General features: G+C 42.7%; 1 protein-coding gene and 1 long non-coding RNA gene across 2 annotated transcripts; one reads left to right on the top strand and one right to left on the bottom strand.

Moving 5' to 3' along the window:
* Positions 1-1,557: 1,557 nt before the first annotated feature.
* On the bottom strand, positions 1,558-13,414 carry LOC148223523 (uncharacterized). The gene is made up of 3 exons (XR_015803652.1): positions 13,274-13,414; positions 5,942-6,056; positions 1,558-1,676 (listed from the first exon to the last, which is right to left on the bottom strand). It is a non-coding gene; the product is annotated as an uncharacterized LOC148223523 (long non-coding RNA).
* FGF6 (fibroblast growth factor 6) lies at positions 12,628-16,229 on the top strand. Its single transcript, XM_014869940.2, has 3 exons — positions 12,628-12,979; positions 13,895-13,998; positions 15,957-16,229. Exons 1-3 carry the CDS (start codon positions 12,640-12,642, stop codon positions 16,131-16,133), a joined length of 621 nt encoding a protein of 206 aa, XP_014725426.2. The 5' UTR covers positions 12,628-12,639; the 3' UTR covers positions 16,134-16,229.
* The last annotated feature ends 6,889 nt before the right edge of the window (positions 16,230-23,118 follow it).

Raw genomic sequence — 23,118 nt, 5'->3', positions numbered from 1 at the left:
TGAAATGAACAAACAAGCTCTAGTGATGAGGTTTTGGAAAGTCAAAGTCGAAGGAAAGGTATGGGAAAACTATTAATTCTGTTTGCTGTAGTGTGACCCTTGTAAATGCTGAGTAAGCCTGCCAAAGGGAATCTTTGTCTGGAGGATCCATGACCAAGCAATTAATATTCCCATTTTTCTTACCTGTTCTCAAGGAAGTAGTGCTAACAGCAGATTTTTAGCTATCTTTGGAGAAATGCAGAATATAGAGATGGGCTGACCTAAGCTGTACTTTCTGTTTGGTCTGTGCCTGGCAGCTGTAGCATATAGGCTGCAGCTTATGGTAAAGGCACCTTAGAAATTCTGTTTCAGTCATGAAAAGCTATTCAAGATTAAGAGGAAAATGACTTAATGGGCATGAGGTTTTCTATTTGTATGTGCAGTGCAGATTCCTTGGAAGCGTGACAGTATTTAATGCCTTGAAAATGTCGTGTAAAATTATACGCATGGCTTGAATTGATAAAAAATTCTTGCCATGGGGAGAGGTGAGGAGCAAATGCCATTGTTTAGCTTTTTTAACTTGCTCATGATGACCACTGTAAGCTGCAGAGTCTGAACTGAGGTTATTGCAAGGGAAAAAAAAAGCCAAGAGTCTGGATTTGTCAAGGATATAACTTAGTGCCCTTTGCCTCTTGTCACCGTCTCTGCAACCTCTGTGTCTGTTTGCTTCTGTGGGAACTGGTGACAAGCAGGAAGAGAAGAATGCAGACAGTTAAACACATGTACAGACCTGGTCCTGGCCAGGTGCCTCTACCCTGCTGCAATGCCAGAAATGTCACTGTTAGAAGATTGCACTGCCCAGACACGTGGGCATTGTACCTGAGGTCCTTTCTTTTCAGTAATTCACTCTGGACAACAAAATCTTAATGATGAAAGAGTTACAAAATAACTTTTTCTGTTGTATGAGAGGTGAATGAAATCACAGAAGGTGATTATGGAGATGAGATATGATGTCAGGAAGGAAATTATCATGGAATGGTTTGGGTTGGAAGGGGCTTCAAAGAACATCCACTTCCATCTGAGAGGATTGAGATTGCATGTTCTAATCCAGTTCTGGTACTTCTGTGAGCTTAAAAGTTGATCAGTTTATTGCATCTGTACCTCATTTTCCCCTCTTTACAGGAAAGTTTAATTTATGCTTGTGTAGTATTTTGAGCATTAGTCTTTCATGCCTCATTTACTGTTATTTTTTGCCAGTGCGATACCCAAAAATACAGAGCTATTCCCTGGTATTCACACCAGGTCAGCTGTGTAAAGAGATGCCTGTCCTCTTCTTGTATCTTTGCCTCATGGAGCTCTCAGGACACATCATCAGTGCTGCATAAAAATAAATTTATTACTTCATACTATATACTGGATGTGATAGAAGTCAGTAGCAACCACAGGACTATGGAACCACAGAATTAGAAAAATATGATTTTATTATGCATAAGAACAAGCAGCTTTATTTCTGGATGCCCAAGTTGAAGGGGTTGATTTTATGCTATAATAGCATTTAAACACTAAGGTGTAATCTTACCCCAACATTTAGAAGCAAGTTCCTTTTGCAGATTATTCCTTGGAGGCTGGGCCAGATTCTAGGTAAAGAATGGTGGTTCACAGTTCTTTATTTCTTTTCCCCCTTCCGTCAGAATAACCTGCAAAAGGAGAAAAACAACATTTACCCTTTATAATAAAGGCTCCAAAAGAGAAAAGCCATGGAAATGAGTCAACTTAGGATGTGAAGTCAGTGTTGCAAGCTCTGCCAAGTGCAGCTTGGAGAAGATGAGAGAGCTTGAGCAAGCAAAACTTTCTCTGGGCACGCACTTTCCACATGAAGTATTTTTTTAATTGGGAAATGGACTATGGACTTCAGTCAAAACAAGGTTATTGTGTCATGTTTGTAACACATGCAGAAATATGAAGTATCTAGTATCAAATATCCTATGTAACATAGAAAAACCTCTTAAAATTGGTGTTAAATCATGCAAGCACTCTGCATGGACCAGCACACAAAAATGTGCTATATCTCACTTCTCAGATGAGCCATGATAGGGACTGGCATCTTCCTGATGGCTGTTGCAGTTCACAACTTCTTCTAAATCTTCCCTCCAGTCACTGAGAATGCAGCAAAAAATACCATGATAGAAAAGGCACCAACCTTGTGCAATCTGTGGCCTGCAGGATGTGATATTAGTTTTGATTGTCATCCTGTTTTTTATTCTGGCATTCACCTTTGCTTTGTGTGTTGCTCATGTCAATTCAATATTTATCAAGTTTGCTGAAAATTACAGATGTAACTGAGAGCAGAATTTGGCCTTGTGTGCCCTTCCAAGGGTGTTAAGTGTGAAGAGACACACAGAGCAACACTGGCTAAATGGCAACTGAAGGGAGAATATGAAAACCATCTGTCAATATTTAAAGGATGCAGAGTCTAAAGAGGAGGCGGGTTTGGACTTTGCATGTTCCAGTAAGAGTTTCAACTTAACTAACAGGGATAAAACTAACAAAGGAAAATAGGGAAGATTTAGAGAAGCAATATTTCTGAAAACTTAGATATCAGTCTTATAGTGCACAAATATTTCTCTCAAAATTGAGTGATAGCCACTGTGTCATTTCCAAGATAATAGGAGGATACAGTTATGCCTTTGTGGTATAAAGTACTCTTAAGCTGATGGCAAGACAGGGCTTCATGTCTGCCTTTCTGCTGTTTTGTCAGCAGAAATGGATTGATTGATTTCTCCCTCCCTCTGTTCCATGAAGCACGTGGATGACCATCTGGGTCCAGACACGTGCTTCATCTCCAGTTAGCTTAGTAAGTTGATTGATTTTAAATCTGCAGAAAGGAAGATCCCATGAAGAAAAACTCTACATTCCTTCAAGAGGTACCTTCCATGAAAGACAAAGCCCTGGAGTAAGAAATCCTTAAGTTAAATTAATTCAGGTTTAGATGAAAGGTAAAGAGAATCATATGTTCCAAGGCACTATCAGCTCCTTCCTAATGGGCATTGGCTCACTCTTAACAGTGCCAAGATCAGAGAATCTTTGAGATCCAGTGTTTTCAACAAGAGTTCAAGGCCCTTGGCCCCCTGGCAGGAACAGACCCTGTATATATCAATTTAGGAGTATCTTGAACTGGGGAGTTACCAGAGTTGAAGCTGGTTTGGTTGTCTCCCAAAAGTCTAATTTTAAGCTCCTTAAACTGAACCATAACAGCTCCTGCCTGGCATAAATTATAATCCTCCAAAATGTCTGTACTCTTTCATGCAAGTCATTTATAGTGACTCTTTCAACTCTGTTCCAAAGAGCAGTTTTAAATCCCAGCAGAAATAGCCTGACCCCACAAACAGGGGCTGCTTCCTTCCGCCACTCCTCGTGTGTGCAGCACCCAAGTTATCAGAGTGCTCCGTGCCTATTCCCACAGCGGAAGTCCTACCAGCACAGGCCAGCCAAGCCTCCCTTTTTGAGAAATGAATCTCTCTCCCCACTCACCAATCAAAGATGGAAATTGGCAGGACTTGGCCCCAAGCTTGACCAGCTACACAAGAGGATGTGCGTGCTTCTGTTGAGTAGTTGTTTGGAAACCGCTGCCTGACCACCAGTTGTTATCTTGGATGTGTTTTTAGCCATTTTGGGCACTTCTCCATGCCCATTGGAAGTGGTTCTTTCTTTTAATCAGTCCATAAATCATGACTTGCTCTGATGTTGCTACATGCAAAATGGCGCACACAACATTTGTATCTTATTTTTACTTACAGTGGGAAATTGTTTGCTGCAAGAGGACAATAACATTTTCTAGTTTTTCTTTTCCTCATGATTATTTTACAGCAGGTAGGTATTTATGGATGAGGACAATCATCCCCTTTGCCTGGGTGTGAGACCCAGCAGGTGAGTCAGCACCTCCTGATGGCCGAGAAGTCGTGTCTCCCAGGGGTCTGCAATGGGACCAAGTAATTTTTGATGTTTTCATCAATGGCATGAACGGTGGGATTGATTGCACACTCAGCAAGTTTGCAGATGACACCAAGCTGAGGGTGCAGTGACACACCTGAAGGACAGGATGCCATCCAGAGGGACCTGGACAAGCTCGAGAAGTGGCCCAGCTCTGGGGGCTCAGCACAGGAAGGACATGGAGCTGCTGGAACCAGTAGAGGAGGGACATCAAGGTGATCAGAGGTTGCCCAGAGAGGCACAGGTTGCCCAGAGAGGTGGAGGATGCCCCAACTCTGGAAACATTCAAGGTCAGGCTGGGCAGGGCTCTGAGCAACCTGATCTGTTGAAGTTCTCCCTGCTTATTGCAGGAGGGTTGGGCTACGTGGCCTTTAAAGGTCACTTCCAGCCCAAATGATTTTATGATTCCATGAAAAAGGCATCAAGAATTTGGAAGGGCAAGCTCTGTACAATACATGGTGCAGCCATGTCTTTTTTGTATTTTCTTCCTTTTACTTGTGATGCTGTCACGAGTAGCTCTTTAGAGAAGCATTGTGCCCATTAATAACTGGCCTGCTGGATCACCTACTTCTGCCTAATCCATCTTAATTTTTATAGTGGAGTCATACACAGCCAGACCTGCCAGACACTTGAAGAAACAAAGGATGGAAAACATAAAGCAGTCAAAGAGACGTAAGGATGGGCCAAGCTGGAGTGGTGTAAGAGCCTTTAACTTCCTGTTTGTGTCAGGAAGACTTTAATATAAAGTACAGCAAATCAGGACCTATTAATGTGCACTCCTGTGGCCAGTCCTTAAACTGGCTCCTCGAGGTGGTGATTATTGTGTCATGAGCACCATTAATTTTCACAACATTATTTCCATGAGAGGTTATTACACATTAAATTACAACATTCCCATGCATCCAGTCTTCTTGTAACAGTAGGAGAAATGGTGGGCTGGAGAAGACAGCTGGGTTTGCACGTGGTCTATGTCAGTTTACTTAAGCAGAACCATTTTACTGCTGCTGGAGGAATGCAGCAAAAGGTCAGTGCTGAAACTCCACTAAAGTAAGCTGAGCACACATTCCATCTGCCAACATATGCTCACTCCTTGCTTGATCAAAAAGGAAATTTCAGAGCTCTGCTGCATGCTTGCCTTGACCCTGCTCCACACCGCCTGTCCAGTGGGCATGAGACAAACCATTCTCTAATCCTGCGTGGAATACACATTCTGCTGAAAGGATGCTTGGAATATCTGCACAGCAGCAGCAGCAGCAGCAGCGTAATCCTAAACTGGGCCTGTGCACAGAAAGAAGTGCAGGACAGCATGGAGAGGGATGTCGGGAGAAGTGTTACATGAATGCATGAAATGTATGGGTTTATTTCCTAGTCCTGTGCACCCATCATAACCTGACCCTGTCCAAATGAAACTCATCTTCGCAGGGAAAAATAAACGCAACATTGTCATCCAATTCTTGCATTTTCTTTGCCTGTCTTCTTCAAATGTTTCATCTTCTGGAGTCTGCCTGATCTGGGCAGTGTCAGAGGAGGAATTCTGTACTTAACAATACGCACAAGGAGCTGCACCAACTTAACTGGGCTGTTAAAAATTGCAGAAGTGAAGCTCTTGTAGCTACAAGAACTTTTGGCTGATTTAGAAACATGCCCTCATAACATCACTTGATAAAAATAAGACTTGGGCTTTTTAATAGAACAAATTATTTATGCTTTATATTTAACCATGGTCACTGTTAAAGCTATAACTGCTTTTCAGATTATTTTAAGAATCTGATCTTGATCTTCCATATGTTTAAAACCATCACAATGAATACCTTACACTGTGGTTCCTGACAAAGAAATAACAAGGTGGCTGCAGCCTTAAACACAAAAAGTTTGTGTTGGACTCAGATTTGCTACAGTTCAGAGTGACTACTGGAAATTATCATTTCAAGGCAAAGAAGGAGACATCCTTGAACCAGAGAAACTCACAAACCTGCATGATTTTTGTAGGGAGGGTACTGATGTTCCAGTTACTCACAGCCAGCTCTTCAACAGGTCCCAGACTCCAGTGCGAGAAATGGCACCAATGTTGAGGTCTCCTCGATGCACTGAAAGCAGAGGATATTTTGACACTGAGAGGCGAGCTCCTTTCTGAAAACAGGACTTGGAGTCTTGAAAAATTATATGGAATGGCCATTGTAATCGACCAGATTAGAACTGCATTTACTCATCTCACGTTGTCTTTGGGCTGTGCCTCGGGGGGAAGATTCAAGTCCATTTAAGTGTATTGTATAGTCATGCATTATGAGGAAAACATCTAAAAAATGCACAGAAAAACATGCGTGTAAAAAGATGAGGCTAAAGAATGAGGTCTTTGCTGGCAGAAACCAAATCCATTTTTTATATATTGTGTTTTACTATGTGTGATGACCACATAGAAGCAAATCACAATGAACAATAATTTGGAGAGTGGAAACAACATCCTGCATGAATGTGGCAGGCATTTGAGGAAGAATCCATCATTACCCCCAGTAATTAGTTTATTTTCCCTGACCTGCAAGTCTGCAGTTGGCAACCATAAATTGTAGGAAAAGTTGATACAATGAGTGTAGGGCTGGCATCCAGCTGGCCCCTGAAAAGCTGGAATTGTCAGGATTCTTGCACAGCCTGGCATTAAGAAATGCAGAGCCTTGACTCTGGGAATACATTACTCCTGGCAATACTCCAGGCTGGGCACTGATTGACTGGGGAGCAGCTTTCCTTTGAGAAGAGGCTGGGGATCATGGTGCAGAGAGCTGAACCCAGATTTGTAGTTGTGGTGAGGCAGTACAGCCACAGACTGGGCTGTATTAGCCCAAAGGTGGCCAGGAGGTCAAGGGGTGAGGGAAAGGATTATTTCCCATCACTGGCACCTCTGGTGTGCTGTGGCACTTTAGGGCATCCTAGCACAGGAGAGAAGTCAACAGATTGGAGAAGTCCAGTAGAAAGCCTCAAGGATGCACAGGGAGCATGTTGAAGGTATTCAAGGAGAGGTTGAAGGTGCTCTCAGCAGCTTCTGAAGGATCAAGAGACTGCTAAGCTGTTTGGAGCATTTCTGACCACAGGGAAAAAGGCTTCTTTTTGCCTTGGAAAGATGCCTTACGAATAAGGTCCTGGCTATCATCAGGGAAGTAATTCTGTCATCCTTCTGTGGAGAATTCAGAACACTGTGGTGTAAATGCATCCCTTCTTCAAGCACAGAAGATGCCAACAGGGTGCAATCCTAACAGATCTCTGCAGGAACTGTGCAGGTCTCATAGAATGAACAGAGTGCAGTGGGAATGGGAAGAGGGTGGCAGAAGAGGAAAGGAGGAGGTGTCAAAACCATGATCCCTTCTATGGAAATTAAACAACAAATCACAACTGCTTGAATGATAAATTACAAGCTTCAGGTGTTGCCTGCCATGCAGAAAAAAAAGAAAAAAAAATCAAAAAAACTTGAAAAACCCAGAAAAAAGTTCAGATGACTGCAAAAAAGGTTTCAGAATTCTCCTTTGAAATATGACAGAGGATCCAGACCAATGGATGAAGAATTGACATGCAAGAGAAAGTCCTCAACTGAGCTAGTGGTGCACAACACAAGGAAGACACAATTACCTGGCAAATGACAGAAATTGCTTTTAACCTTCTATGGTCATTACATTATTTAATCTGAATAGTTCTATGGTTGGGAATCACACAGAGGTCAGCTGGGCCACGGGACAGAATCTCATCAACAACAACAATAAAAATAAGGGTATTTTTTTGCTTTCCTACTCAAAATGTTACTTAAATGTGTGTTTAGCATCCCTGTTCCTGCAGTGTCCCTGTTCCTGCTGTAATGAGAAAACTGTGCATGAAATAACCAAACCAAATTAAACATGTCCCTTGTCATTCATCTCTTCTAATAAATAACACCAGGCAGATCCCTATGGGGGTGGTGGCTGTCACTTCTGTTTTCTTCAGCTCGGCCTTTTACCCTTGGACTGCCTGTCCTTGTGGAGTGGGAACAGCTGAGGAGGTGCTGAGAGAAGCAGTGTGGGCTGGTGGGCACAGTACCAGGTGGGAAGCCACAGGTTCACCGTGGAGTCACCACTGTTTTCTGACAGTCATTCCCATTTCTGTGGGACACGGAGAGGGAGACCTGGCTAGCTCAGGAGACAAAGATGGGCATATTTGACTATGTCTGTGCTTGATATACTTTCTGCAGAGAATGAGTTCAGCATGAATAAGCAGTAAACCAAGATCTTTTTCCAAGCAAACTAGCATCCACCTAGCCCTAAATCCCTAAAGTTTCCTGTGGGAGTAGATCCTTTGTCCCACTTCCCTCTAAAAACAAAATAGCAGGAAGCTGTTCTGTGATTTGTGCTTGCCTGTAAGAAATTGGCATGTGAAATCTCAGTGAGAGATTTCCCTGTAGAGTAATGGGAAGATAATTATTTGTGACAACTGTAAGTTATTAAATTCACATGCTCTCCTGCCCAGGTGTGTCTGAGTGGCCTAACCAGGACCTCTGTGTGTGTGACAAAATGGAGGTTCCCTATTAATATCTTGGCTTCCTCATGACTCATGATGACAAACCATGTTTGAATGGGTCTTGTACATGTTTTAGGAATCAGCAGCTGCAATGAGGGGATAGTTTTGGGTCAGAAGTTTGCTTGCTTCAGCCTCCAGAGCTCATCAGCTGCCAAGGCTCTTAGGAAAGGTTGCTGCCTGCTGTGCTGTTTATTCATTTTGGGGGATCAGTATGACAACAAATCTTCCTCTCTGTTGGGTAATGGGAAGAGAAATAACAAATAGAGTGTGCTACAACCCTTTTTGTCATCCTCCTGCTACCAGAGCTCAGGTCTGCTGATTAATCATCTATTCTGTGGTCCTATCCAAATTAGCCTTGATGCCAACTACACCCTCTTCAGTGCTACCAGTTCTACGGTTTGGTGGGGTCCTTGGGTGTCAGAACAGCCCTGCAGCCCCAGCTCTGTTATTTTTTTCTGCTACTTTCAGATTGTGATTCATATTTCATTCATAACAGTCCTGGTATCTGTGTTATAAATCTCTCCATGCTGGCCAGCAAACTCCATTAACCTAAAGATGATCAGGTGGGACTCCATGGTCATACTTGGGCTTACAGATTTTTATGCAACTTTTCCGGAATTTGCAACACCTGCCCTGCCACAACAGGCAGATTTATCACCTGGAAATCTCCCTTCTCCACTGTCCTCCACCAGCTTGGGTCTTCACAGGCAAGGTGAACAATTTTAGTCCATCCTTCTGTGTTTGAATGAGAGATTGCTCTTTCCAGGCCTTAAAATAGGGAGAGACTTTTAACAGATTTGAAAATGGAACTTAGGAGCCTAAGTCATCATACATTTTTTGAAAGACGTGCTCTGCATGCATATCATGTTACAGCTCAGCTGCAGGACTTTTCTTAGACTATCTGAAAGTGGATCTGAATTGCTGTGCTCCAAAGCACAGAAGTTATTTTAATATTGTGCTGAAATACTGACAATGAAATTTTTTTACTTTAGTTAGGCAGTGAGCACTGTCACCCAGCTCTTAAGAGTTTGAGTAAGAAGAGTTTGATTGCTGAAGTAAATTTTTACCATTTTGGAGTTCACAGAGTTTGTTTTACTGCAAATGCTATTGGTGTCTCCATTCTAAATTTCACTGGGCACATGCTACCTGAAAATCAGAAAGTGTGTTTTCTGGAAACAGGTACTTCATGAGCCAAAAGGGCAAGTTTAAGCAGAATGAGACATGTTTTAGAGCAAACAAGGCTTGCCTAATTGAATCAGAAGCTCAAGAATTTACATGGCAATTCAGATGCTAATACACAGAAACTCAGCAACTTGCTGGCCACAGATCCAGCTGGAGACTGGTTCAACTCTGATGCAGAATTGCTGAGCAGTACAAGACTGCAGAATGCTCTTCATCTCCCAGCTGAACACACTTGGTCTGGGGCCAGACACCAGGACTCCTGGTCTTAAGAGGACCAGGTGTCCCAGTGAAGTCACAAATTTTAGCTATTTGGTTTGGCTTACAGATCAGGCAAGAAAAGTCCTGATTATTTGCAGTCGAGTAATCTGTGCACCCTTTCCATAAGAATGCTGTCAGATGGACCTGCTCAGCAGGAAGCTGCTGGAGGAAACCTGTCTCCTGGGTCACCACAGCCCTCAGCAGTCACTTTCCAGCTGGACTGACTAAAAGGCAAAGCAATGCATCCCATAGACTTGCCAGAAAATATCCTTTGTTTGTTTGTTTGTTTTGTGTTTGACCATTTGGTTTTACTGCCAGGATCAAGGGATGAGACACGGTGCATCCCACAAAGTCTTCCTTTAATATGTGCCATCAGGACACCTTGGGGTTTCTCCCAATCTGCAGTGAGAGATGTGCCAGCAAAAGTTAGAGGAGCTCATTTAGCCCATGGTTTGTCTTTACTCTGAGAAACCTGATGAATGAGGCATAAAGATGCAAAGGTGATTAAAGCTGAGGGTGGAAATCCAGCTCTGCACCCATTACACTTGAAAAGTTCTCTAGGGGGAAAAAAACCCAGGAAATAAAATATTACAATTCATGTTTTTACAGACAGTGATGGCTCTGAGATCAGGCAGTGTTGCCAGGAGTCACATGCATTGGGAATGGGCAGGTTTCAGACTGCAGCATAAGAAAAACTGGGAAATCAGTGCTCCATGCTTGTAACAGGGACCCTGGGCTTTGTGTCCCAGTGATTCTGGCCTCTTATGAAGACTGAAGCTATGATAAGGTGTAAAATACTAGTATTATTCCATCCTAAAAATGATATATATCCTTTACATAGATTAAAAAAAAAAATCATATAAAGTAGAAAGCAGGAGAGAAAAGCATCTGAGGATTTTCTTTCTCAGCAAAAGATATCCTTCCTTTGGCCACCACCCCAAGGAGTGTTTGAACAAGGCTCTCAGGCATAGGGTGGGATTGTTGGGGCATCCTATGCCAAGCCAGGCACTGGAGTTGAATGATCCTAGTGGGTCCATTCTAGCTCAGGTTATTCTGTGATTCTGTGATAATCCAAGTTCCGCTTCAGCAAAAGCACAGAGACCTTGAAATGTCACCTGGCACAAGCCAGGGCCTAGCCCTGTGATTCCCAATTATTTTATAGATAAGCCTGTTTCCTGAGAGCCAGCAGTATTCACATACATCACTGCCTCTGACTGTTCACCTGCTTCAGGGCTGCCAGGGGCTCCCCTTCACCTTATGGGGCTCCTGCTGGGAAGTCTGCAGTGTCCCAGGCCTCCTACTACACCTCTGCTAATGTGAAACTCTGTCACACTGGGTGTGCTCAGTTTAATTATGCTTCCAGGTACTCTCTTCATTAGCAGGCTTCTCCAATGACACAGAAGATGCAAAGCCTGTGCTATGAGAAGCTGACAGATATATTAACAAAAGTATTTGTATAAATCTCAGCCATTTTCCTCTGACTTATGTCTTGATAAGTTCTGTGAAACTAATTGAGATAAAAGTCTAATCTATCCAACTCCAAAGGAGCTGAAACAGCATCAGCAGAAAATTAGGGGGAAACAATTAAAGAGAGTCTGAGCAAACGGAAAGGGAAGCAAATTAAGATGGTCATAAGTTATAAAAATAGTAAGTATTTGGGCTTGAGGAAAGGAGACAGTGAAACTGGGAAGCTGTGGCCATCTCATTTTTTCCTCATCTTTAACACATCATCTAAGTCCTTTTCTTGCTCCTGCAAATACAATTGCCCTCCTGCACGAGGCACACACCCTCCCCTGGTAAATGTGATAATTTGGAAGCCACCTCAGTGAAAAACAGGAAGGCCTAATGTTCCCAGCTACGTGTCACTGCAAGATCAATGCTCCAGCCTGTGTACCCTGCTCAGCAGAATTCTGTCTGGGATAAAACCAGCAGGGGCTGGGGTTTCTGTCTCTGCAGCATGGCTTATATGAGAGCATTTAGCCAGTCAGGAAAACTCCCTGCAGAGGAACAGACAAAGATTAGCATGTGGGTCACTCAGTAAGAGGTGCCTTGGCTTTGTAGTGTGTGCACAAAAAGAGCTGTGGCCACCTCAAGATGATTGTCCTCAAGTATCGAGGTGCCCCGACAAGCACCCGCAGATCGTGCCACCAAGGAAGTGGCTGCAAACCTCTCATTGCTCACTGATGAGGTCCAGAACTGTTTTTACACCTTCTTCTCTAAATAAGGAAGCTGCCTGTGAGGTCTCTGACTCCCCGACCAATTTGACTCCTTTGCTTCCCACAGCCAATGAAATCCCACTCCTGCCTCCAGTCTTGGGTGACAGCACTCCAACCTCAGCAGGCAGGGAGGACAGCAGGTTTGTGTTACAGCCCTGGCAGCCTCACCTTGGGCAGGCTGTTGATGTCAGAGTGATGATGTGGGCAGGGACAGCCCCTGCACTATAAAGATGGCTCAATCAAATATAACAGAGGCTGCCCGGCAGGAAGCAGGATCCACAAACCATGGTCCCCACCAGTTGGAGTCCTGCTGGCCTGTCTCTGCTCCCAACCCAACTGCTATCGGGCTTTAGTTTCAGGTCAGCAAGCTCTATTTGCTTTCCAAAAATAAGCCTCTGCCACCATGCTGAAGGGAGAAAAATAAGAAGGGCGGTATTTTTAGGGCCATTAATTCTGACCACGTGCCCAGGAGGTGAACCGGATGGCCACGGCACAAAGACTTCTCATCACTATGTCCTGCGACGCCAGCGCTCACCGGACGTTGCCTGCGTTCCTTCTCCTGGGTTTGCTAGCCGGGATTGCTGCCACACACCCAGTTGTAAGCAGAACTAATGGCACATTGCTGGAGAGAGGATGGCAATCTCTGCTGTCCAGGTCCATGGCTGGGATGTCAGGGGAGAAGGCAGATGTGAACTGGGAGAGTGACTATTTGCTAGGAATCAAGAGGCAGCGGAGGCTTTACTGCAACGTGGGCATCGGGTTTCACCTTCAAATCCTCCCAGACGGAAGGATAAGCGGAGTTCACAATGAAAACCAATACAGTGAGTTGCATCCAGAAATGAAATAGAATAGATGTCACTTAATTGCTGTGAACTCTAGTAATCACCCTTCACAGAGTGCAAATGTTATGACTTGATATTATTAATCTCTGCTACATCTGTTGCCTTTTAAAAGTCTCTGGGATCAATAAACATGAGAACCCTTCTGGCTGAAAAGTAGCACAAAGTGCTTAGACAAATTTAGACAGAATTTATTTTTACCTGCTTTGCTGCACAAATGAGAAAACACAAACCAGGTCGAAAACTGACTTTCTGCTGCATTTTCTTGCTCCTCACCTTCTCATTTGCCTTTGGAATCTGGGAGGTTTTTGCTGAGTTCTGAGTGCCAAAGCATGATTCTTAAATCCCAGCTGACCAGTATTTTTTGGACACTCAGTATGTCCCGTGGAAGGAGTTTGCTGGTCCTGCTTTGCTCATTCTTGTGGGTGCTGTTCTGTTACCCTAAGAATTAAGGAAAGCATTAGTCATGTGGATTTGAATTTCCTGTAGAGGGCAGTTGCTAAAATCTTTTGCAGCAGATGTCATGTGGGACTTCAAAATGCAAGCCACACTTCTTTAAGGCTCAGTAAAAATACTTTTTGTAACTATAGCATATTACATTAAAATAATTTTCTAATTGAAAAGCTTCAGAGTTTGACAGATCAAAAGAGTTTGATAGAGCAAAAGGCTTATACAGAGTGTGATTACAATTCTAGAATAATTATTTTAAAATCCTGTGACATGAGGAAAAACCCAAGATTTTCTCTGTGTATATTTATTTTGCTGCATTAGGGAGATAATTCTCATAAAGAATATATGACAAATTTGTTAGGTTTAAAAAAAAAAAAGATAACTGAATTGCCTTCCATTAGCTCTATATTCTGCGATAACACTCCGATTAAACCTCATGTTTTTCAGGTCTCTTTGAAATATCCACTGTAGAAAGAGGTGTTGTAAGTCTGCTTGGTGTGAAAAGTGCTCTCTTCATTGCAATGAACAGCAAGGGCAGGTTGTATGGGACGGTAAGTACAAGTGCAAGTAATTTTTCACAGCTTAAACAAAAAGGTTTTGAAGTGGTTTGTTTTGGTTTAGTGTTTTGCTTTGTTTGTTTGTGTATAGTTTGTTTTGGTTTTGTTTGTTTCAGTCTTTTCCTTATGGAAATCTCTGATTACAAGCAGAGAAAATAGCCCTGGTGTTACAGGGAGCCTGCCCAGCCTGCTGTCATCAGTGCTATTTAATGCAAAGAGCAGCGTGGCTGTTGCAGGGCTGGGATTTAAAACTTTCCTGTAAGACTGTACATGGCACGCCTTAGGAAAATGAACATATTCTGCAAATAGTACAGATTAAGTAGATGGCTTCTTCTAAGGTCACAGGGCTGCAAACACGTTATAGCAAAGCTGAGCCCCATTGATTCCATCCTGCATTGCATTGTGTGTAGGAGAGGCACAATTATAGCTATTTCCAACAGCTACCCTTAGGAAAATAATGACCACATGCGCCCTCCTACCAAAAACAACCACACCATCAAGAATAAATAGGAAGTCTACCCTACAAGGTCAACATGTGTGGCTGGGGTTATTTTAATGATTGGTTTTGTGAGATCAGTTGCAAAGGGTGAGAAAATAATAACTATTAACAATGGTATGCAAATCATACTGAAACACCATCATCCTCATCTAGATGATTTGCTATCTAAATGCAGTTTAACCTCTGAGATGTGAGCAACACATCTCCAGTCTCAACATCCAGTAGAAAAAGTGCTGGTTAGGAGGTGCATTTGAAAGAGGCTGTCTCTGGGCAATAGGCAAAATCAGCCCATCTCAAAGTAATGAATGGCACTGGTTGTATCAATCTCTTTTGTAAAGGAACAGCAGCTGTAATTTCAACAAAGCATTGCAGTTGTTTAAAATAATGCCAAATGTTGTGAAGGACCTGTGGCTATTTACTAACCTGACTGATTCCTTCTTACACTCATAATGACAGTAGGACACTTTAAGGTCTCACTTCAGGAATATTCTTTCAATCACAAGTGATCCCAAGCACCTAAAAAGTGCCACAAGTCCATCTACTTTACTTAGCTGCGTCTTCCTCAAGAAGTGCATCGTCTGGCTTCAGAAATCCCTTTGATTTTCCCCTCCTCTTTCAATATAATTTTGTTTATCTTCAAAGACACTTTCAAAAAGCTGTAAGAGATGTGCATTTTCCCTTGCACAGAACAATGCATTAAGTTAAACTCTTACAGGCTTTGTGTGGTGTTATCACACAGATGCCCAAATAGAACTGCATTGGTGGCATCTCATGTGCCAGACATTTGAAGTCAGAGAATTATTCTGCTTTCTCTTTTAATTTCCTTTGCATTTGTCTCCTGCTTGCCCTTGCACCTCCTCTCCCAGATAACTCCCTCTCCTTGGATTTTCATGTTTTGACATGGAGGAAATTAAAACTATTTTCTCAGCTTAGAACTGGCTGCACAGTTAAATATTACTAATGGTTTAAGAAAGAAAAGATTTATTGCTAATCAAATCTCTTATTCAAGCAAGCAGTTGTCCCTGGACACTGGTGTTTGGAAAAGCTCTGAAGGTTTCGACAGCCAGCATATAATTTTTTTAATAAATGACAGAACTTCTGGCAGAGGGGAGGTCTTAAATAAAGCTGTTGTTTAGGTGAGAGAGTGTGATGCTGACAGAAATCATTATTTGAAAATAAAATTAAGAAATCCATGATTTATAATGAATTAACTCAATCTGCCACAGGAAATACACAGTCCATTATCTGGACAGGTGGCATCTGAGTTCATCTGACACCAAATTAGCACCAAGGAGGGAGATTTATTGTTGGCCGCAGTGGCTGGGGCACCACCTGTCGCACACTGCAATGAGCCCTGGTGTAAAAATGCAAGGAAGAAAAATGACCTGGGCCTTGGTGGAATATTGATTGTACCTGATTTGTATCCCCACTCCCTACCCTTGCTGTTTCTTAGGCTGTTTTCCAAGATGAGTGCAAATTCAAGGAAACGTTGCTGCCCAATAACTACAACGCGTATGAATCCAACGTTCACCGTGGTGCTTACATAGCCCTGAGCAAACATGGCAGGGTGAAGAGAGGGAACAAGGTTTCTCCTGCCATGACAGTGACCCACTTCTTACCAAGAATATGAGCACCAGCAAAACAGAAGATTAAATCCCAGGACAAAGTGTTTCGTTTTGCACAAGGGGAATAACCTCCCAGGTAAAGTATTTATACTGGTCATAAAAAAAAAAGAAGAAATCTCTATATGTATGTGTATATTTGGATAAAAATATTTGTACTAGATTCATCACATAGCATATGAAATACAATGCTGCTTCTCTTCTACTCTGTACAAATTTTACATGGCTGTTTGCCTCCTTTGGTGCTGTACAGAGAAAAATGCAAGTTGGAGTGCAAAGGAATTTTTTGGAAGATGTGGAATGGCTGTGGGCAACCATCTAATCAATCATAGGTGATTTACTAAATATTATTTACCTCAGATAATAACCTCTTGTAGTGAGCTGTTTACATACCATGGGCCAAATCACCAGATGATTTTGCTTCACCAGAGCTTCAGGCAGTTCACTCCATCTGAATATCTGCCTGCACCCCCCCTCTACAGACTGTGTCCTGTCCTGTAAAGTCCTCAACCTGTTTTGATCATTTAAGGTGCCAATTTCACAACTGTTTCTACACAAGCAAACTTTCTGTTCCTGGAGCCCCTCTGTCTCTGAAGGGATTCTCCAGGATCTCCTCACATGGACTGGTTGGCAAAATGAAGACCTACAATCAATTTCTCGTGGGAAGGGCCACAGCATAAATCACAGATGGGTCCCAAATGCAAAACTGATTTGGAGCTGAGGATTTTGAATGGAATTTTGTGAGCTTAGTTTAGACTTACTTCCAATATAGATGTGTACATCTTCAATACTAATATTTGTGTATATATAGACATGGGATGTGTGAGTGTGCATCTATGTAATTACATACTTTTAATGAATCAATCATCCCAGTGTCCTGATGCCCAGGTGCCTTTATATAAAAGAAAAACAATATTTAAAGGCACTCAATTTCACTTAGCTTGAATGTTGTTAATCTCTGAGAATTAGAACTGCTCTGTGGGATGCATTTTATAAAATATAAGAAATTCATGGAAGCTTCCAGCAAAGGGTTATTTTAGAAATCTCTGTGTTGAATTTTCACTGCCTTAAGTATATTTGGTTCTTCTCTATCATACCTCCCTGAGGTATGAAGGAGAGAAAGGAGGCTACACAAGCATACCTTCCTGTGTTGGGACAGAGGAATTCGTGCCATAATTCCAATTTCTGTCACTTGCAAAGCATCAGTTTCAAAGACAACACAGCAAGCTGTATGAAACACTCTTCAAAGCTCTCCTAGAAGCTGTATAAATGGCACATAACCTTGCCTTGCTATTTTGACAACCCTTTTCCAGATCACCAATGAAGCTGCATTCTCTGTGCCTTTGAAAGAGTATTTTAAGAGGCCCTAAGTCAATACTCACTATAAATGTCAGTTACCAGAAGCCTTGGGATTCCTGCATTGGTGGCGTGCTCCTAAATTTGAAACTAGATTCAATGCAATGTCAGAGCATGAGCATTTTCAGCATAGATGGACCATGCTGCTGCAGAAGTGAATATCTGAGTGCAAGATTATCTCTCACGTCCAGCCAAAATGGGGCTATGTCCAGCCTTGACATGCCATTCTATTTGCAGGGGCTGTCTATTCGTGATGAATTTGAGCCTTCTGACATGCATGAGAGACACTGTCAGGGCCAGATCCTCAGCTGGAGTAAATCAGCCCAGGAGAACGATCAATTTGTAGCTGCAGAAGATTTGGCCCAAACGACATATCCACAAGGATGTTCCCACTGCCACCATTCCAGAGAAACTGTCAATGCAATTGTTTTGTGAACAAGATACAGTTTTCCAGCATCTCTAGTGTGACTTATACTTGAGTTTATCTGGTTCAAATGTAAGTGATGATGACAGTGTAAATGAAGAGAAAAAAAAGTGGAATGCTGCTCACAGTACAGGAATGGGATGCTTCAGGGGATGCTTTGGAAGGAAAGAAGTTGGAAGAAATTGCTCTTCATTTTCTGGTCTTGCAGTATTTCAGAGAGAAGCCAAGATTACACATTTTGTTCACCCACAACGTGTGCAGCGACTTGCTTTGGAAAAATGTGCATTTGAAGTGAAAAATCAGGATGTTTTGAGTGCGGAGAGAGTGGGTCAAAGAAAAGTTTGGAAAGTATCAGGCAGTACATTGATCTAGAGTTCCTAAAGGTAGAGAGAGCTGTGCTGAAATATATTAGCTGGCAACCGGTATCCTGATGTTATAGACCTAATTGTCTTTGAAATGAAGTTTGAAAAGGATGGAAGAGTCCAGGGCTGTAGAAGGAAATAGAGTTCAAATGCTGGCACACAAGTTTGTTTCTTATCACAGCTTAATCCAGCATCCATCTTTATGACAGGATAAAGTCTGTTCCCTCTTAAATCAGGGCAGCCTAGAGAAAGTGATTGTTGCCAGGACTGGTAAGCATTGGGACAGCTGGCACAAAAGGTGGGAATCAGACCTACTGGATCCATTTTGCACACACTGGTCAAGCGAGGACAACCTGTAGACCAGGTCACAAGAAGCCAGAAAAAGAGGAAACAGCCTCAAGCTGTGCCAGGGGAGGTTCAGGCTGGACATTAGGAATAATTTCTTCACTGAAGGGCTGGTCAGGCATTGGAACAGGCTGCCCAGAGAGGAGGTGGATTCACATCCCTGGAAGTGTTCAGGAAATGACTGATGTGCTCTGGTCTGGTTGGCAAGGTGGGTGTTTGTCAAAGGTTGGACTTTATGATCTTGGAGGTGTTTTCCAACCTCAGTCATTCTGTGATTCTATAAATCCGTTTAGTCACAGCCTGCTAGGCTGAGACTGTTCTTACAAACTGCAGAACATTTTGGATGCAGTTTTGGTGGGCATTTGGAAAGCCCCATCAGTCGCTCTGCTGAGTTATTCTTTACATCACTGCTTTTTTCCTCATTACACCTCAATGCCAGCCAGGTCAACATGGAAATCACAGCTGAAATCAAAGAAGTCTATGTGACTACATAAAGAAAACTTATGAAACTAAAGGGATTTCTCAAATCAGGGCCAAATTAGGAACTTCAAAATATGTCAAGTGTGTATCAACAGGGGTCATGCTATGGGCTATGAGCTTTGAAAGCATTGCTGTGAATGCTCCACATCAGCCTGTCATGCCCATATTTTGCACATGGGATTTTCCTGTGGAGTTGATGCCTATTTTTACAGCTTCTCCTTCCTCAGGCAAACCCCATAACATTCTAAGACTTAATTCACCCCTGTTAGAAAGTAGATTTGGCTGGGACTGAATCATGTTCTTAAATAAATGTATTTTTCCCAGACATGCAGAGACACAGACACACACACAGTGGAAAAGTGGAGTAATATTTGTATACCTCACTAACTATTTCAATTCCAAGATTTTATTTTGCACAGTAAAATGGTGCCAAAGTTCTCAGATTGCTTTTTTTTCACTAAAATATACCTCATGTTCTGACTCAATATGGACTCACAATTGAGACTGTAAATTTGCAAGAAACACAAAACTGTCCAAATAATTGTTTGTGAAATTGCTTCTATTTTTATATGTATGTGCTGCGCACAATAGTTTAATGTATTAATAAAATAAAATTTTATACGTTTTGGTGGTGTTTTGACTGTAAATCCCTCTTAACATTTGTTTTTTTCCTTGATTCAGAAACGCTGTGTTAACTCCTCCTCCAAACCTAGTTTTTATTCACCTCTAGAACCAGAATATGTATTGGTATGCTTCAAACTTTTGTAGACCTTTGTGTAATTCAGATTTCTTGCCTGGGAAGTGTGCAGGTGTCCTGGGAGACATGGGAGACATGGGCTCCCTTCCCACTCCGTGCTCTCAGCTTGAGGGATGAAAAATCTCCCAGGAATTCTGGGGACAAGAGATGGTAAATAATCCTCACTATGAAGAATAGGAAACATTTTGCTGGGTTTACCTCATCTTCTGTTTCCTCACAGGTAATTTGAAACTTAATAATGTGTCCATTTCTATAGAGATATTTAGATGGGAAAGGACTGTTGGAGGGCTTGAATTCAACCTCGTAGATGAGTGCAGGACCAACTTAAAAGCTAGGGGAAGATGTATCAGGAAGAATACCATCTACCCATCTCCTGCAACAAAGGTGACTTTTTCTCCCACTCTACTGAAGAGGTTTGTAGCTGACTGAACCAAGTAGCTCCAGCTTCCTGCAGCTGTCAGGAGAAAACTCTTTAATTTGTAGCAAAGATGAGCTTTTTTTCTCCTTTACTATAAGCCCCAGGGCAGCAGGGGAGGAGGGATTCTGCCCCTCTGCCCCGCTCTGCTGAGACCCCCCTGCAGGGCTGCACCCAGCCCTGGGCCAGCAGAGGAAGGACAGGGAGCTGCTGGAGCCACGACAGAGCAGGGACACCAAGGGAGCAGAGGGATGGAGCAGCTCTGCTGGGAGGAAAGGCTCAGGGAATTGGGATTGTTCAGCCTGGAGAGGAGAAGGCTTCGGGGAGACCTCACTGTGGCCTTCCAGTGCCTGAAGGGAGCTTATAAAAAAAGAGGGAGAGAGACTCTTGACAAGGGCCTGGAGTGACAGGACAAGGGGGAATGTATTCACACTGGCAGGGAGTTGGTTTAGATGGGATATTAGGAAGAAATTGTTCCCTGTGAGGGTGGTGAGACCCTGGCACAGGTTTCCCAGAGAAGCTGTGGCTGCCCCATCCCTGGCAGTGTCCAAGGCCAGGCTGGATGGGGCTCTGAGCAACCTGGGCTAAGTATTGGCCATCTAATTAAAGACAGACTCATAAAAGTAAATAAACAGCTGCACATCTCTTTTTGTATTGTTTTTTTGGGATTTTTTTGTTTGTTTTACTTTTGGCATTTGCTGGAGCCACCCTGCTCTGCATCAATTTGAGCAATGGAGGAGACAATTAGGTCCCAGGCATTTAACTACAGGTGACTCTGTTCCTTCGAAAAATAGCCCAACTGCAAACTCTTGTGCTCCATGTTTGGAATCACAACAACTTGCAGAAGCCAAGAGGACATTTGGTTTCCTTGTCAGAACCTAAGATTAAGGAGGAAGTAAGAATCTCTTCCAGGTGCTGGACAACTGAGGAGGAGGAGACTCAGGCTAAGATAAAACACTGGGCATCTCTATGTTTAATATATGTAATGCAAACTGGAATTGCAGTGAACTGCAGTGAGCAATCCTGGCTAAGGAAATAGCTGTCACTGGAGAAAAAAAATTATAAAAACAACCAACCAAGTATGCAGCCACCAGCAGAGATCTCTTTTTTCTCTCCAGCCAAGCTCTGCATCCAGCTCAGTCCAAAAGCATGTTTGTTTTGGAAGGCATAGGCTGCTGAAAAGTGTTTGGCCAAAATCCAAGGGGCCAATAAGTCCAGATGAGCTGAACGAGCTGTGTCCTTGAATCATGAGATTTGAATATATTATTCAATCCTGGATCTTATGAGCACATATAATTGTTGTTTATTTCTTGTCAGAGGGTGTGGACCAAAATGCCTTGATTAGGACTAATTTTTTCCCCCTCACAATTAACTGTTTACAGCTCCCAATTTTATTGTATGCTTTCCTGAACCATAGCTGACAACTCTGGAATAGCTTCTCCAAGGACAATGAGACCACACCAACTTATGTCAAACAAGAAATCATTAGGGATGATATCTAAAACAACACAGTTTATAATTACTTTTGTTTCAGGGCACTCTGAAGAAGAGCTTCCTTTCCTTCTTTTTTTTATGAGAAATGATCCATCCTGATTCATTCCAGGAGGCTGGAGCCTCGCTTTTTTCCTGGAGTTACTTTGCTTATGACCTGAGCCCAGGACTCACTGGTCCCACACAAATCTTCCAGCTTATTGAAGAGGCAATAAAACAAAATGGTGCAAAAACCCAAAGAAGGGAATTATGCTAATCAGAATAGGTGTCACTCAGTGAGATAGGTAGCACTTTAACTACCTCAGTTATCCAGGGAGGGATAAGCCAGTTTACATTTAACCCAGGGTCAAAACACGGGTGGAATGGCTTCAAAGTCACAGAGAGAAGGTTTAGATTGGGTATGAGGAAGAAGTTCTTCCTGTGAGGGAAGAACTGGCACAGGTTGCCCAGAGAAGCTGTGGCTGCCCCATTCCTGCTCCCATCCCTGGCAGTGTCCAAGGCCAGGCTGGATGGGGCTCTGAGCAACCTGGAATAGTGGCAGGTGTCTCTGCCCATGGCAAGGGGGTTGGAATGAGATGGGCTGTGAGGACCCTTCCAACCCAAATCACTCTATGATTCAATGACGATGATGATTTTCCCAAGCCAATGACTACAGAAATAGTAACTATGGGAAAGTGGATATGTATGGGGCATGTCTGGGTGTCACTTTCTGTAAATCTTCAGCAAATCTGCAGATGTGTTGCACATTTTGGAGAGAAACTTGCAGATTTCAAAATAAAAAGCTAATCTCCAATAGGATTTTTTTTCCTACACCCCTATAACAATCATCATGCAAGTCCACAGGCCACCTGGGTGACTGGAATTTCTTGTGTATGACATTTCTTATGTATGTTTACATTCTGCACAACCTCAGTTCATGCAGAGATGGTCATCAATTGGTCATGAAGGTGGTACCTTGAATTAATTTCCATTCTTCCAGAAGTGGAGACTGTGGGAGGAATCAACCATGGCACAAAAGGTCAAGAAGTGACACCAGTATCAAAGAGACATAGTAGTCATGTTCAGGGTAGGCAGATGGGCTAGCCTCTGGCATGTAAGGATGTTCATCTGGCATAATGCAAAGGATAATAAAGAAGATTACAAAAAAAAAAGTATTAAGTTACATTTCCAAGTTTTGAAAAAATTGTCAGCTAACAAATCTTTGCTTTTGGAGAACTGAACAGTTTGATGAGAGTCCAGAACTTCAATAAAGATGACAAGAACAGCCTGATTGACTTATTTGAAAGAAAATGCATTTCCCAACCAGCCCTGGCATGGCACCAGCTTGTGACAGCTGTGAAAATGGTCAAAGATCAGTAGAGCC

Source organism: Sturnus vulgaris, chromosome 5, assembly GCF_052056855.1.
Source record: "Sturnus vulgaris isolate bStuVul1 chromosome 5, bStuVul1.hap1, whole genome shotgun sequence".
Taxonomy (NCBI): Eukaryota; Metazoa; Chordata; class Aves; order Passeriformes; family Sturnidae; genus Sturnus; species Sturnus vulgaris.
The sequence above is the reverse complement of the archived record's forward strand: the minus strand, read 5'-3'. Positions and strand labels throughout refer to the sequence as shown.